Source organism: Bos mutus, chromosome 16, assembly GCF_027580195.1.
Source record: "Bos mutus isolate GX-2022 chromosome 16, NWIPB_WYAK_1.1, whole genome shotgun sequence".
Taxonomy (NCBI): Eukaryota; Metazoa; Chordata; class Mammalia; order Artiodactyla; family Bovidae; genus Bos; species Bos mutus.
The window spans coordinates 3,432,994-3,446,742 of NC_091632.1; the positions used below are offsets into that span (position 1 = coordinate 3,432,994).

At 44.1% G+C, this 13,749-nt stretch overlaps 1 protein-coding gene across 5 annotated transcripts in view; it reads left to right on the plus strand.

The window, feature by feature from the left end:
• The window catches only part of SRGAP2 (SLIT-ROBO Rho GTPase activating protein 2), a 254,526-nt gene that overhangs the window by 1,631 nt on the left and 239,146 nt on the right, over positions 1–13,749 (plus strand). For all 5 annotated transcript variants that reach the window (XM_005891655.3, XM_070384585.1, XM_070384587.1 and 2 more), the window contains exon 2: positions 357–965. In XM_005891655.3, the coding sequence (XP_005891717.2) occupies positions 899–965 (67 nt within the window). In that variant the 5' untranslated portion in view covers positions 357–898. The remainder of the gene's footprint in view (positions 1–356; positions 966–13,749) is intronic.

A 13,749-nucleotide genomic window follows, 5' to 3' on the forward strand; every position in this document is an offset into this window, starting at 1 on the left:
CGGAGGCAGGGTTGGGAGGGTTCTCTCCGGCTGCCGCTGCCTAACGCTGGCAAGGCTCGGGAGGCCACTGAGGTGTCGCAGTCCCCGCCCGGAACCCCGCGTTCCCGCCGCAGTCCCCACCCCAGGCCCGCGAAGGCCGTTGCTCCAAAGTGTTTTCTTTCAGCCTTAAAACAAAATCCGGAGGGAGCTTCCTTCCTCCCCACCTCGTTTCGCAGGGCTCTGCGGGCCGGGCGGCGTTTGGCTGAGATGAATGGGCCCAGGCCAGGCTGGGAGCGGCGTCCCTTACCCCACCCCCGCAGCGATTAGGATCTGCACTGGGGCTGATAGCCCCCTCCCCTTTTTCCCTGCATTTACAGGCAAGTGAACCGGAGCAAACGACTTCCGATCCAGTCTGCGCTGCTGCGACTCCCGTTTGGGATTTGATTTGCAGCATCTTCGAGCCTGTGCAACAAAACCCCGTGAAACACGCCCAGCCCTCCCCCGGCACCCCGATACGCACCCACTCTCTCCCGGGGACCCAGCTGGGCTAGTCCACACCCCCGCACCCTCACACCATGTTGTGCGGAAGGACTTCCACTCCCCGCCTGTGTCGTTGATGTCAGACCCCAGGCCAGCCTCCGGGCGCTGCAGTTCTCCCGGCTAATGCTGAGGCTGCGGCTCGGGCTCTAGCACAGGAACCAGCTGCTGCCGCGCCCGGCCCCAGCGCCCACCGCCTGCATGTGCCCGCCGTAGCCGCCTGCCCAGCCCGCAGCCCGCGCTCCCCGGAGCGCTGGACACAACCGCGGGGGGCCCCTTCTGCCCTCTGGAGAAACGGTCTTGGAGGTATTGATTTCGGCGGTTGGATTTTTCCCGTGGATCTATCAATTCACAATTCGAATTTGGAAGAAAGAAGGAAAACATGACGTCTCCAGCCAAATTCAAAAAGGATAAGGAGATCATAGCAGAGTACGATACTCAGGTCAAAGGTAAGGGCTTTGAAAAATAGCAAAATGCATCTTCTCTGTAGACCATGGAGACATACATTTCCCTGATTTGCAGGGTGTTCATTTCTTTGGGTGGAGCAGGTGGGGGCAGGCTGACCCTAGAAGTGGTTTCCTAGGTGGGTCTGCGCCTCCGAGGGATTGTCCGTGGCAGGGCCATAGGCTCTGCAAAGGCATTTTCGGAGTGGACTTTACAGTTGTCTGTAGGGCTGGTCATTATTTTGGTAGTCTTTTTCCCTAGGCTAAATAGGATGGGGGGAGGGGCAGGAGGTTCTTGGAGAGAAAAGGCGGCAATTTGCCTCTGGGTGTCTGGGTCAGGTTTCCTTGAAGGACAGCTGAAATCTGACAGGTGTTTAGGAATTTATTTCAGAGGTTGAAGAGGCGTCCAGGCAGAGAAAGGCAACCTTGAGAAGGTGTACCATTTGGAGAGCCCTGGCAGAGACTGGGTTTTTTTATCTGATGCACTATATCCAAACATGGTATTTGCTATGCCATCAGGCACAGGAAGTCTGTAGCCACCTTGGGTGCACCTTGCACCTGCCTGGTCTCTGGTTGCCTGCATTCTGTCTGAGATCCGAGAACAGAAAGAATAAGGTCACTCACGCCCAGTCTCCACCTTCACCTAAACCTGAATGGAGTTGGGATGTTGCTGGGTGGTGCTGATTCTGGAGAATGGGAAGACATAATTGTTTAACCCTTCTGTGCTGTTGTCTTCTGCTCCAGAACACACGCGTTTAAAGGCCCTCATACCTCTCTGCAAAATTATGAGGGGTAAAGCGAAATGTGGACCCAGAGAAAGCAAGACCTGTCGGCATGTCTTTTCCTTTGCCTGACTTGGTGCATGAATCAAAACCCCTTCCCAGATCGCCTTTTTTAACCAGCAATACCCATAGAAGGGGTTCCTGCCTGTTAAAGAGCCCCAGCGTATGGTTGTATAAGGCACTGTCCCTTCCTGGCCAGTCACTAGAAAGAGCCATGTGGCTCTACCCCATTGAGACCTCAGCTGGGGAGTGGGAGAGGTGGGTGGCCTTGACTGTTACACCACATGGTTGGAGCTCTGGGTTTTCCTTTGTTTCAGAGTGCAGAGGGAGGGGCCCCTCCTTCTTTCCCTGCGCCAATGCAAGGAGACCTTTTCCTATCCTAGAGGACTTGGGAAGGGCCATGCCTCCCCTCTTAGGATTGCTGGGGGTGTGAGTAGGGCAAGAGTTTGAAATGGGCAGCTGCTTTATCTCTTGGAAGGTTGGACGGTAGTCTGAGGTCCACGTTGTGCCTGTGGGATTTTTTAATGTCATCAGCGTGGTCCATGCTGGAGGTACCCTGAAGGACCTTCTATCCACTGGGCTGCAAAGAACTGGGGGAGCTGACTGATGGATAGCTTCAGTTGAGCCGGGACTGGGAGAGGTGTGGCTGTGAGGTATAATTGAGGTCTTGGCCTCTTGTCACTGTTCATAATCCCGGCCTATTTCTGTAAACAATAGGCTACTGGCCTCAGTGTCCTGTCCAGATGTACTGCATTTGCTGTTGGAATCCCAGTTTTAACCAGATATGTCATCCTTTTTTTTTTTTAATACCTTCTATTCTTAACTGTTGCCATAGGGAGGAGTGTTAATAACTTTGACTTTCCCAGATTTCTCTCCAGAAGCATGCCATTTGACTCAGGTGCAAAGTGATTTCACACGTTTATTTTTTGGAAGGTTCAGGACCGATAGGTGTTGAATTGTATCTGCTGATTCTCTATTGGTGAAGGATTTCTCACAAGTTTCTCAAAATTAAACACTTTGTATATTTACAAACATTGCTTTCTGAGATGATGTAATGCAGTTGACTATTTGGGGTTTCTCTTCAGCCTTGCCACAGGCAGGGGACCGCTTTGCTTTGCACTGATATTTTTTCATTGACACTATTCGGCATCATGGAATTTTATAGGTGGCTGAGCATGATGGCTTACTCAAAGAATGTGCCCGATGAATGCTTATGAGACTGATTTGAATGGTTTAGTCCCTCATTTGTAGCTCAGGCAAGTGGAAAGAAATTAAGAGGCCTGTCCAAGGTCACACAGCTAGGTGGTAGTAGATCTGAAACTAGAAGCAGGTTATCGACTCCCAATTATCTGTTCTTTTCTATTCATATTTACTATGAAACGTCATTTGACCAGAGTAGGGTCAATGTATCGTTGATCATATCAGAGTAGGGTCAATTAAAAAGCCAAAATGTGTTAATGGATAATAGTAGAAATAGTGATAATAATAGATTATGTTCTGTGTGGTCATTGTGTTCCAAGCTGTCCCAAGTGCTTTATAAGAATTGTCTCACTTAATCTTCACTTAAAACCTGGAGGTGAATCTTACTTCATTCTCTATTCACTACATGAAGAAACCAAGGTCCAGAGAGGATAAAGAAGTCCTTCCAAGGTCACCTAGGCAAACCACAGCAGCGGGACTCCACTTCTTTATTCATCAGCTAGTTATTGAGTGTCTTGAATGGGTTCTGGGCACTGGTAACGTAGCTGTGAACAAGACGAAGTCCTCTGCCTCTTGAAGCTTTCCAACTAGAGTCTGTGTTCCCTGTGGAAGATCTTGGAGATCTGTGTTCTCCGTAGAACTTGGAGACAAAGGACCTGGGTTTTGGGTTGGCTCTGCTCCCCTGCTAACTGGAAGCCCTTGGTCAGATTTATGATGTTTCAGCTTTTTATGGTCTGTGTGGGACTCATAGTGCTGCCAGTCTCACTTCTCTTACAGATGCCAGGATAAAAAAGAAAATTAGTTTTTTGGTCTGATGGTTAAGAGCGCAAGATTTTGAGTCAAAGGGATCCAGGTTTAAATTTCAATGCTGCCGCTCGCTTGCCTCACTCCTGGGCAAGTTACATGACTTGTCCAAGCCTCAGGATACTGACTTGAAAAACAGGCAGCGTAATACATGTTTCCTAGGTGGTTGTGAGAATTCAGTGAGATAGTGTATCAAGATCATTTAACACAGTATCTGGCAGTTGTAAATGCTCAGTGACAGTCAAGTGAAAGTGTTAGTTGCTCAGTCATAGCCAACTCTTTGGGACCCCACGGACTGTAACCCGCCAGGCTCCTCTGTCCGTGAGATTTCCCAGGCAAGAATACTGGAGTGGGTTGCCATTCTCTTCTCCAGGGGATCTTCCCGACCCAGGAATTGAACCTGGGTCTCCTACGTTACAGGCAAATTCTTTACCACCTGAGCCACCAGAAACAGTATGGTCTGCTTAATTGGGATGAACATTCAGTCCGCATTGCCTTTTCACTCCCAAAGTGCCAGTTGTAATAAAGAGTCCAGGAATAAAACCAGGAATAAAACCTGGGCTCTAGTTTAAGTTCCTCCAGTAGTAATGAAAAATATCTTGGTTTGATCTCTTAATGAGAACTGTTTCTCATTCTGAAAAGTGAACAGGTAAACTGTCTAACTGTTGGTCACTGTTGTTCTGTGTATCTCTGGCCAGAGTCCTGAGTCTTGCTTTTCAGTCAGAATGGTTTAAATCAAGAGGACCCTTAATGGACTTTGGGGAACCCTGCCTGTCTGTGGTTTTGGCTCCCTTTAAACCACCTGCTTGCATGTGCCCTGAAGGACTTCTGAGACTGCAGCCCCAGCCCTACCCGAGTGTGGTTTTATGAGGGGCGTGCCTCCTTAGTCAGCCTGCCTTGGAGCTGCCTTCTTAAAAACCATCATTGTTTCTGCTTTGTGGGTGTTCAGATTCCTTTGAAAGTTCATGCCTTTCAATCTCTAACTCGAAAGCAGTAATATTCTTAGTACTTGTACATGGCTCAATTTACAAAGCACTTTGTATACATTAATCTCTGGAAATTCTTGACAGATTCATGATTATAACCCGAGGCCTTTTGGCCCCTAGTCTGTCAGTTTTGGGGATTGGAGCAGCGAAAGGTGGTAAGGTGCAGGGCATAACCTTCACGAGAGGTGATAATCTGGCTGGTATTTGGATGAGCTCACCTCATGGCAGACCCTCCCAGCTATTGTCCTGACCTTGTTCAAGGCTCCTTTCCTATACCCTCTCCATACCTTGAATTTTTACATTCCCCAGGAAGCTTGAGATCGACAGTTAATGCAGATATTCTAGGAGGAACCATCTGAAACAGAGTGGCACTGTGTGCTGAGCTGTCAAATTCTCTTTCTTGAGAACATTAGGGTCTTGTTTTTTTTTTTTTTTAATGTCTTAGAAGAACAGTGTGTGTGCACCACAGAGCTGAGAAGTGAAATTTTGTAATTTCCATCTGGAGCATTTTGATAGAAAAGCCTCAGGCCTTTGCCTAGAACAGTTTAACCCTTTCAGGACCCTTTCAGAGCAGATGAAATTTAAAACTCTAGACATATTGTATGTGCACACACACTTGGGAATGTGGATTGCTGGTATTTAAACAAGCTTTTTCTCTGGGGAGGTGTGAGCGGTTCTTCACTCCTGCCAACAAAGGTCTTTTCAGAAGCTTCTTTCCTCCCAGCCCCCATCTCTCAAGGGAGCTTTAAATATAATCAGTTTGTGAAAAGCTGCAGTAAAACATCTCCTTGGAATCCCCAAGCAGATGCCGTCATCTTCCTGCGAGGTGATGGAAGGCACCTCTTCCCCTGCTCAGGAAGATGGGACTCTGTGGTGAGGTGAGCTCCTGGAAGAAAACGGAGCTCTTGCAGAATTTCTAGTCCTGTACTCTGTATCTGCAAGTTAAAAGGCCCTGGGGGAAGGTGGTAGGCAGGGAGCTGGGCCTGCTGTGTGCTATGCAGAGCAGCAATGGTTAGAAATGGGGTTCCTGAGGAGTCCTTAACTTTTCCAGTTTCAGGCACTCTCTTGAGGAATGGAAACAGAAGTTTCCTTTGGAGAACCCCATCTGGTAGTTATGTACCACATAGGTTGAAAGCCTGGACAAGCCCTGATCATTGCTCTGTTATGAAATTTACAGAGTCTGACTTGACCCTGCGATGTAGGTTCCACACCCTTTTAAAATCAACAGGTGCCCAGCCCCTGACTCATAAACGCCCGCCGTTCACTGGACAACGCGGGCTGCCAGTGGCACCCGTAGAGGGCTCCTTCCAGAAGAGAGGTTTTCTTCACGAGAGTCACGATTACCTTAGACCCTAGACCTTCGAGGTCTTTGTTAGGAAAATATAATGTCATGTTGTGTGGAAAAAGAAGTTGATATTTTGATTTCTACTAGCAATAAAATTCAAGTGAATAGTTTTAACTGGTGTGAGCTACAGAACTGGCCTTTGGGGGAATCTGGGAAAGTTACCTCAAAGTTGTTTGATTTAAAAATAAATAATGAGAGCACTTAAAATGTTTCTGAAAATGACAAAATAACACCTTTACTGAATTTACAATAATGTATAGGAACTCTCTTCTCTCTCTCTAATTGTGGTGAAATACACATATCATAAAATTTACCGTCTTCATGATTCTTAGGTAAACAGTTCAGTGGCATTAATTACGATCACATTGTTGTGTAACCATCACCACCATCTATCCACAAAACTCTTCAATGCAGAGTTGAAACTCTGGACCTATTAAACAATAACTGTCCCCCTCCCCCATCTCTATTTGGTGACTCTAGGTACCTATGTAAGTGGAATATATAGGATGTATCCTTTTATGACTGGCTTATTTCATTTAGCATAATGTATTAAAGGTTCATCCATATTGTAGACACATGTTCATCCTTGTGTCAGAATTTCCTTCCTTTTTATATACATAATCCACATTTTAAAATTATATGTATAATATACATTTTTAAATCCAATCATCCATCCATGGACACTTGGATTGCTTCTACCTTTTGGTTATTGCAAATAATGCTGCTATGAACATATATTCTTACTTTTGAAAAATCTTATCTACACTGAAGTTTTACAGGCTGCATATACATTTCTACATACTAATCACTTGTCTCAATTAAATTTTTAGAGTTAACATTAAAAAATACATATTCATAGTTCCATATTATGAATATATATTTATGTTCATAATATAAGCATTGTATATTAATAAAAATTTTATACCTTTTAATAACTGCATAAGTGACTAAATTTTAATTATATTTTTAACAACTTTATTGAGGTTTAATTGACATATTATAAACCACACATGTTTAAGGTATACATTTGATAAACTTTGACATGTTATTTCCCTATGAAACTATTACAATCAAGATAAATGAATGAAACCACCAGAAAATGTCTTCATCATATTGTGTTAATAAATGAATAGTGTAATACCATATTATAGAAAGGACATTAGGCTAAAAATTAATAAGTAAAAGCTGAATATTACCAAGTTTTAAAAGGTAATGAATAAATGATGATCCAAGCCACCTAGATTGGTGCCTGGAAATTTTATTTAACCTTAGTAAATAAAAACAGTCTCACAGGGAAGTGGAGTTAATAATTATGTTGTAGCCATTACTGTGTGTTTGGGAGGGAGGACACAGGATAAGGAAAGAAAGAAAAAAAATCTTGGATATGTTACAGGTTGAAGCGTGACAGTATCTCTTTTCCTATAGTCCTTGCTTAACTAATTCCCTGGGCCCAGGCCTCTTCTGAGGGGTCACAGATAAGCCAGATGCCAAGGGGAAGGCCCGGGAGCCCCCTGGGGAGATCTGCTCAGAATTGTCTGAATATGGCTTCTTTCCCCTAATGACTGATTCCCTATTGTCCATTGAATAGAGACTAACTTTCCAAGGTGAACATTACTTGGTCCTCAATACGGCTGCAACCTATCATTTCAACTATACTTTTCCATTTTATTTAAAATGAATTAGAGGCCTGTCTGGACTATTTGCCATTCTTCAGATGCATATATTATTAACTAATATTTTGCTGTTTGTTTGGGGTTTGATGTACTTAATTTTTATACCAACTGTGGTGGTTTAGTGGTTTAGTCGCTAAGTTATGTCCGACTCTTGCAACCCCATAGATTGTAGCCTGCCAGGATCGTCTTGTCCATGGGATTTCTTAGGCAACAATACTGGAATGTACACCAACTGTAGGAGGAATATATTGTTATTATCCTCTTTTGCTGATGAAGAAAATGAGGTAGAAGATTTAGTGACTCACCCAGGGTTTGTAGCTGGTGAATGATGGAACACGAATTAGAGCCTTGGCCATCACCGGAGTCAAGTTTTTCTTCTTTTTTAAAAAGTATTTATTCATTTAATTTATCTCTTTGGCTGCACTGGGTCTTGCTTGCAGTTCATGGGATCTTCAGGCTTTACTGCAGCGTGCTGGATCCCATCTCCTGACCAGGGCTGGCCCTGGTCCCCTGCACTGGAAGTACGGAGTCGTAGCCACCGGACCACCAGTGAAGTCCTCCCAAGTCAAGTTCTGAGTGCTGTTCTGAGTGCTGTTCTCAGAATACTTCTGTATGCCTGCCCAGCCCCACATCTCCACCTACTGAAACCTCACCCTTCTAACAAAGCCCGGCTTTTCTGAAATACCTTCTTTGGTCACACTGATGAGAAATGACCCCTCTCTCTAATTCACTCACTCACATAGGACTATAGTTTATACTGCCTAAGGTTTTTAGTATTTGTCTTTCAGTCTTCTCTCCTCTCCTAGGCTTCTGGTGGGAATGTTTTGAGGTTTGGGAGTACAATGCAAAGAGCATAGGCTTTGAAAGTAGCCCTTAACAGGAATCATGTCAGCATCACCGCCTTCCCCTACATCCTTGTTCACTTAACTTCTCTTTCAAGCCTCCTCTTCTGTGACATGGAGATAATAAGACCTACCTTGCTGGTTTATTCTGAATGTGTGTAAAATTCCTAGCTTCGTGTATGGCAAATATTAAGTGCTAAATAAGTAACTCATATTATGTAGGGGGAGGAGAGTCCCTTCAGATGGAATAGGGTTGTAGCCTAAATGGTGGCTCTTAGTATATATATATACCGGCTGTAATGATGAACGCATAAATGAATGACCTGGACTACCATAGGTAGTATTAAACAAAAAATAGTTTCTTAACTTGATGTTAACAATAAATCTTGCGTAATACCACCAAAGTGATTTTTTAAGAAAACAAGCTAATTGCTCTGTTGTGGTCATAGCATGAAAGACTGTTGACATCCATCACTGCCCGCTTACCTGGCTCACATTTTATACTACTAGAAGGCTAACCTGCCTCTCGTTTCCTTCCCGCATTATGTTATTTCATGCTTCATGCTTTATCCATGCTGTGTCTTCTTTTCAAATGGGTCCTTTTCCTTGAACCTGGAAAACTTATCCTTTAAAACCCAGCTCAGATGTCACCACCTCCAAGAAGTCTTCCCTGCTTATCCTTACTCTCTGCATAGTAACCCTGGGCAGGATTCTAAGCAGGATTCCTTAGTGTTTCTGCACAGGGCTGATCAACCCCCCCTCAGCGTCTCCTCAGCAGTTTCTTTGCGCTTCTTTTTATATTGCACTCATCATATTACATTGTAATCCCTTCATTTACACCTCATTATTTACAGCTAGCTGAGTACCTTGTGGACAGAATTGTCTTTTATTTGTTTCTATGTTTCTAGGCATGGAAATGAATAAATGCTTATAAATTGAACGTGACCCTTTTCTGAGTTGAGGTTGGATGTGGCAATGCCAGGATGCCTTGCTTCTGCATTTCTCTCCCTACTCCAATAACAAACCTTCTCCTGTGTTAATATTATTTGAAATTCAAAGTAGCTCAAGCACTGTGAATAATATCATTAGACAGGGACAGGTACAAACTATACTGTGCTATGGAGGCTCCCCAGTGAGGGTGAGTTTTCCTTATTTACTTCCTGCTCTCTCCCTTTAGAATCATGGCCCTAGAGCTATACTTGAGTTCTTTAACCATGTCTCTTTCCTTAAAAATCTAGGAAAATATTAACTCTGAAATTCCAAAGAGTTGAAAACAAAAGTAAGATTTTCTGTAATTGAAGCAAAACACATTCTCCATTTCTCCAGGATTTATTCATCATTCAAAACCAATATTCCAAGTCTAAATTTGAGAAAGTTTTGGTGTGTTTTGACGAGGAGTTAGTTAAAACAGACTTGACCTGAAGAGGAACTGTTGGGATACTTCTTTGATGCCTGGGTTTGGAGAGCTGCTGCCTCACTGGAAGCAGCTGCGTGATCAACGGTAAAAGGGGAAGACAGGTCCAAAGAGACAAACAGAAAAACGCTCTCCTCTGGTTTTGCGAGCCATTTGGGATTAAGTACCCTTGACTTTATTTATACATTGTGAATGAAGGGTTGTGAACTTGAAATATATATTCGTGAGGAAGGAGAAGCAGCTGGGATGTGCGCCTTCTCCATTTCTGTGGGTATTTTAGGATACCATCTGTTAGGGAGAAGGCAAAGTTTTTTGACCTTTCTTCTAAAAATGTGCTAATCAGCAGGCAGGTGACCTGGAAGGCACTGCGAAAGTTGGGACTATGTCTTTGCTGCCTGAGCCCAGACTCTGCCTTTTGAATCAAGTGTGACGGATAGGGTCTGAGTGCTCTCCTGAGAGAAGGTGACCTCACCAGCCACGGGCTCCACAGGAAGACACAGCCCAGAAAACAAAGGGGGCCAGCAGCGTGAGCTGCCTCGGAGCCGGGGATGTGCCAAGAGCTTTGAGAAATACATCCTGTTTCTGAAGTGTGGACAACAGTTTCTCCAAATATCGAACCCCCTTGGAGATGTGCTCCTTTCCCCAGTGGTGTTTTTCTTGTGTTTATTTGTTTATTTGGGCTGGGGGTTGAGGATAGTGGAACCAGTTCTTGTCAGAGTAAGCTGCTCTTCGGGGAAGCATCTTGACTGAGGTACCTGTTTTGGAGCAGTATCTTTTTTTTTGGAGCAGTATCTTTTTATGACACATTGGACTACAGGACTGCATGGTTCCCTGGGAAACAGTGCTGGATTTGGAGTCAGAAAGCCTTGGTTCTCGATTGGCTTTGCCATTTACTGCTGTGATTTTGGGGGTCACTCACTTCAGGTCTCAAACTTCCTAGTTTCCTCATCTGTAAAATCAGGATAACAGTTGATGATTGATGGTGTTGTTGAAGATGACTGGCAATTGTGTTTTAAGTGCTTTTGTTGTGGTTTAGTTGCCAACTCCTGTCCAACTCTTTAGCGACCCCATGGACTGTAGCCCGCCGGGCTCCTCTGTCCATGGGATTCTCCAGGCAAGAATATTGGAGTGGGTTGCCATTTCCTTCTCCAGGGGATCTTCCCGACCCAGGGATCAAATCCTCATTGCCTCCACTGGCAGGCGGATTCTTTACCACTGAGCCCCCCGGTAAGCCCTTTAAGTGCTTTAGGTACAGTCTTAACTCATGAATCTCCCAGCAGCCCTATGAGGTAGCTACTATTATTATCCCCAATTGACAGATGAGACACAGGGAGGCTAAACAACTTACTCCAAAGCACGTAGCTAGTCAGTGATAAAGGCGGAGTGGGGAACCAAGCCGCCTAAACATTGTTGTGTGGCGCCAATGAAAGAATTCATTTGAAATGCCTTTGAAACTGTGAAATGCTGTAGACATTTAGTTGATTGTTCTCATTTCCTAGTATCTTAATGCAAAAAAGGAGTCCTAAATGCAGTGTTCTAAGTCTCTGCCTAGTATACACCTATTTGATTTCCCATCTAAGAAAATAAAATTAGAAAATTTCTAAGGTCCTCCCCAGCTTTCATGGCTCATTATTTTTGCTTATTTAAGATATTGAAGATGACAGTTTTGGCCCTATTAAGCAGGCACATGTGTAAGTACAAAACCTGTTGTATTCTCTGAATGATACTCTCCCCAGTCTCAGGGCTTGCCATGCCTGTGTGGCTACTGCATACACGCAGCGTGGACCCTGTGGTGGCTCACCAGGTGTGAAATTGAGGGGAGGGGTAGTGACTTGAAGGGCTTCCCTGGTGGCTAAGATGGCAAAGGATCCATCTGCAATGCAGGAGACCTGGGTTCGATCCCTGGGTGGGGAAGATCCCCTGGAGAAGGAAATGGCAACCCACTCCAGTATTCTTGCCTGGAGAATCCCACGGACAGAGGTTCCTGGCGGGCTACACTCCATGGGGCCACGGAGAGTCAGACTGAGTGACTAACACTTTGATAGTGACTTGATGGGCCCTGAGGTGGGCTTGTGGTTGGATTACTAGGGACAATAAATGCTTTAATCAGGATAAATCTAGTAAACCTAGGGATTCCAGTGAGAAAATCCTCTTCTGATAATAGTTTCCTCATCAATGTTGGTGGGCCAGAGAGGGAACTTGTATAACTCTTGGTATTATAGTCACTTATGCTGTGTGCAAAGCTTGAATTTAAAAGAAAAGGGAAGTTGGGTGATTGTCTCTAATTAAAATGAAAGAAATAAGGAAGTGAGAGGTTTTTAATTCCTGACATCTGGGCTGGGGCAAACTAGGGGAGGTGTTGTGGATGTGGAACTGAGTAGGCTTGATGCAAACATCTGGGCTTTGGGTAAGTGACTTCAGGCTCTGCCAGGATACAGGATGGCCTCTTGCATCTTCTGTTCCTCTCCATATGGTAGGCCCTTGTCAATAAAGGGGTTCCTTTGAGAAGTGTGGTGAGGTACGCTGTGACACAGAATGGAAGTGTTTCCACGATTGTTTGTTTTCTCCCCACCTAATGAATAGGCTAAGTAACAATCTGTTGCTTTAAAATGAGTACTACTAATAATGATGACAGCTCATATTTTTATCATTATGGCGTTTAAAAAATATTCACAGGGAGGGAGGGCTGTGGGGCCATGGAGCTGCATCGTGTTGGATGAGCCCTTCCACCTTTGGGATTCTCGGCTATAAAGTAGAAAGATGGATTACTGGTTCCTTGCTTCGTCATTTTTAGGACATATGATCCAAAGTGGTTATCTTCAAATGAGTTGACACACAGAGCTTTCGCATTGATAGTTGTCCTGAGAGAAGGCTAGAAACCAGAGAACAGATATCGTAGTTCTTCCTACTTATTTCTCCTACTTCTGGTTTACGGTTTCATTGTTTTAAAAAAATTTTATTGGAGTATAGTTGATTTAGAATGTGTTAGTTTCATGTGAACAGCAGAGTGATTCCGGTATACATATACATATTCATTCTTTTTCAGTCTTTCCTCATATAGATTGTTACAGAATGTTGAGTAGAGGACCCTGTGCTGTAGTAGGTCCTTGTTGATTATCTATTGCATGTATGGGTTAATCCCCAATTCCTAATTTATCCCTTCCTACCATGTTCCTCTGTTGGTAATGATAAGTTTAATTTCGAAATCTGGGAGTCTGTTGCTGTTTTGTCCTTTATATAATTTAAAAAAATTAGATTTTACATATGAGTGTAAGTTTCATCTTCAAATGACATTAATAAGCTTTGTGTTTTGGACATCCTTGGAGTCAGTTGTACTGTGTCTCTTGATCGCTCTTATTTATTCAGTGATTTGTGGTGATGTAAGTTATCTCAGCTTTTTGCGGTCAGCAATTTTAAACAAACATTGAAGCGTTTTGGGTAGATGATATCTGCTGCTTTGATTAAAGAGGTTCTTGATCTGGATATTTTAAGACCAGTGACAACACAATTTTAAAACGCCTAGTCTTTAAACCTAGCTTTTAAAATGGCCATAGTGCCCCCACTGCCAGTCTGACGTGGGTTGATCAGTTAGTTCTTTCTGATGGTGCATGCATGCCCATGAGCTTTCTCCCACTTGGGCCAGGGAGCAGGACTGCTGGTCCAGAAATGCTGGCTCTTCTGGATTCACCAGCAAAAGGTTAATCATTATCCAGGCGGAAACAAACCTCCCAAGCTTTTAACCTT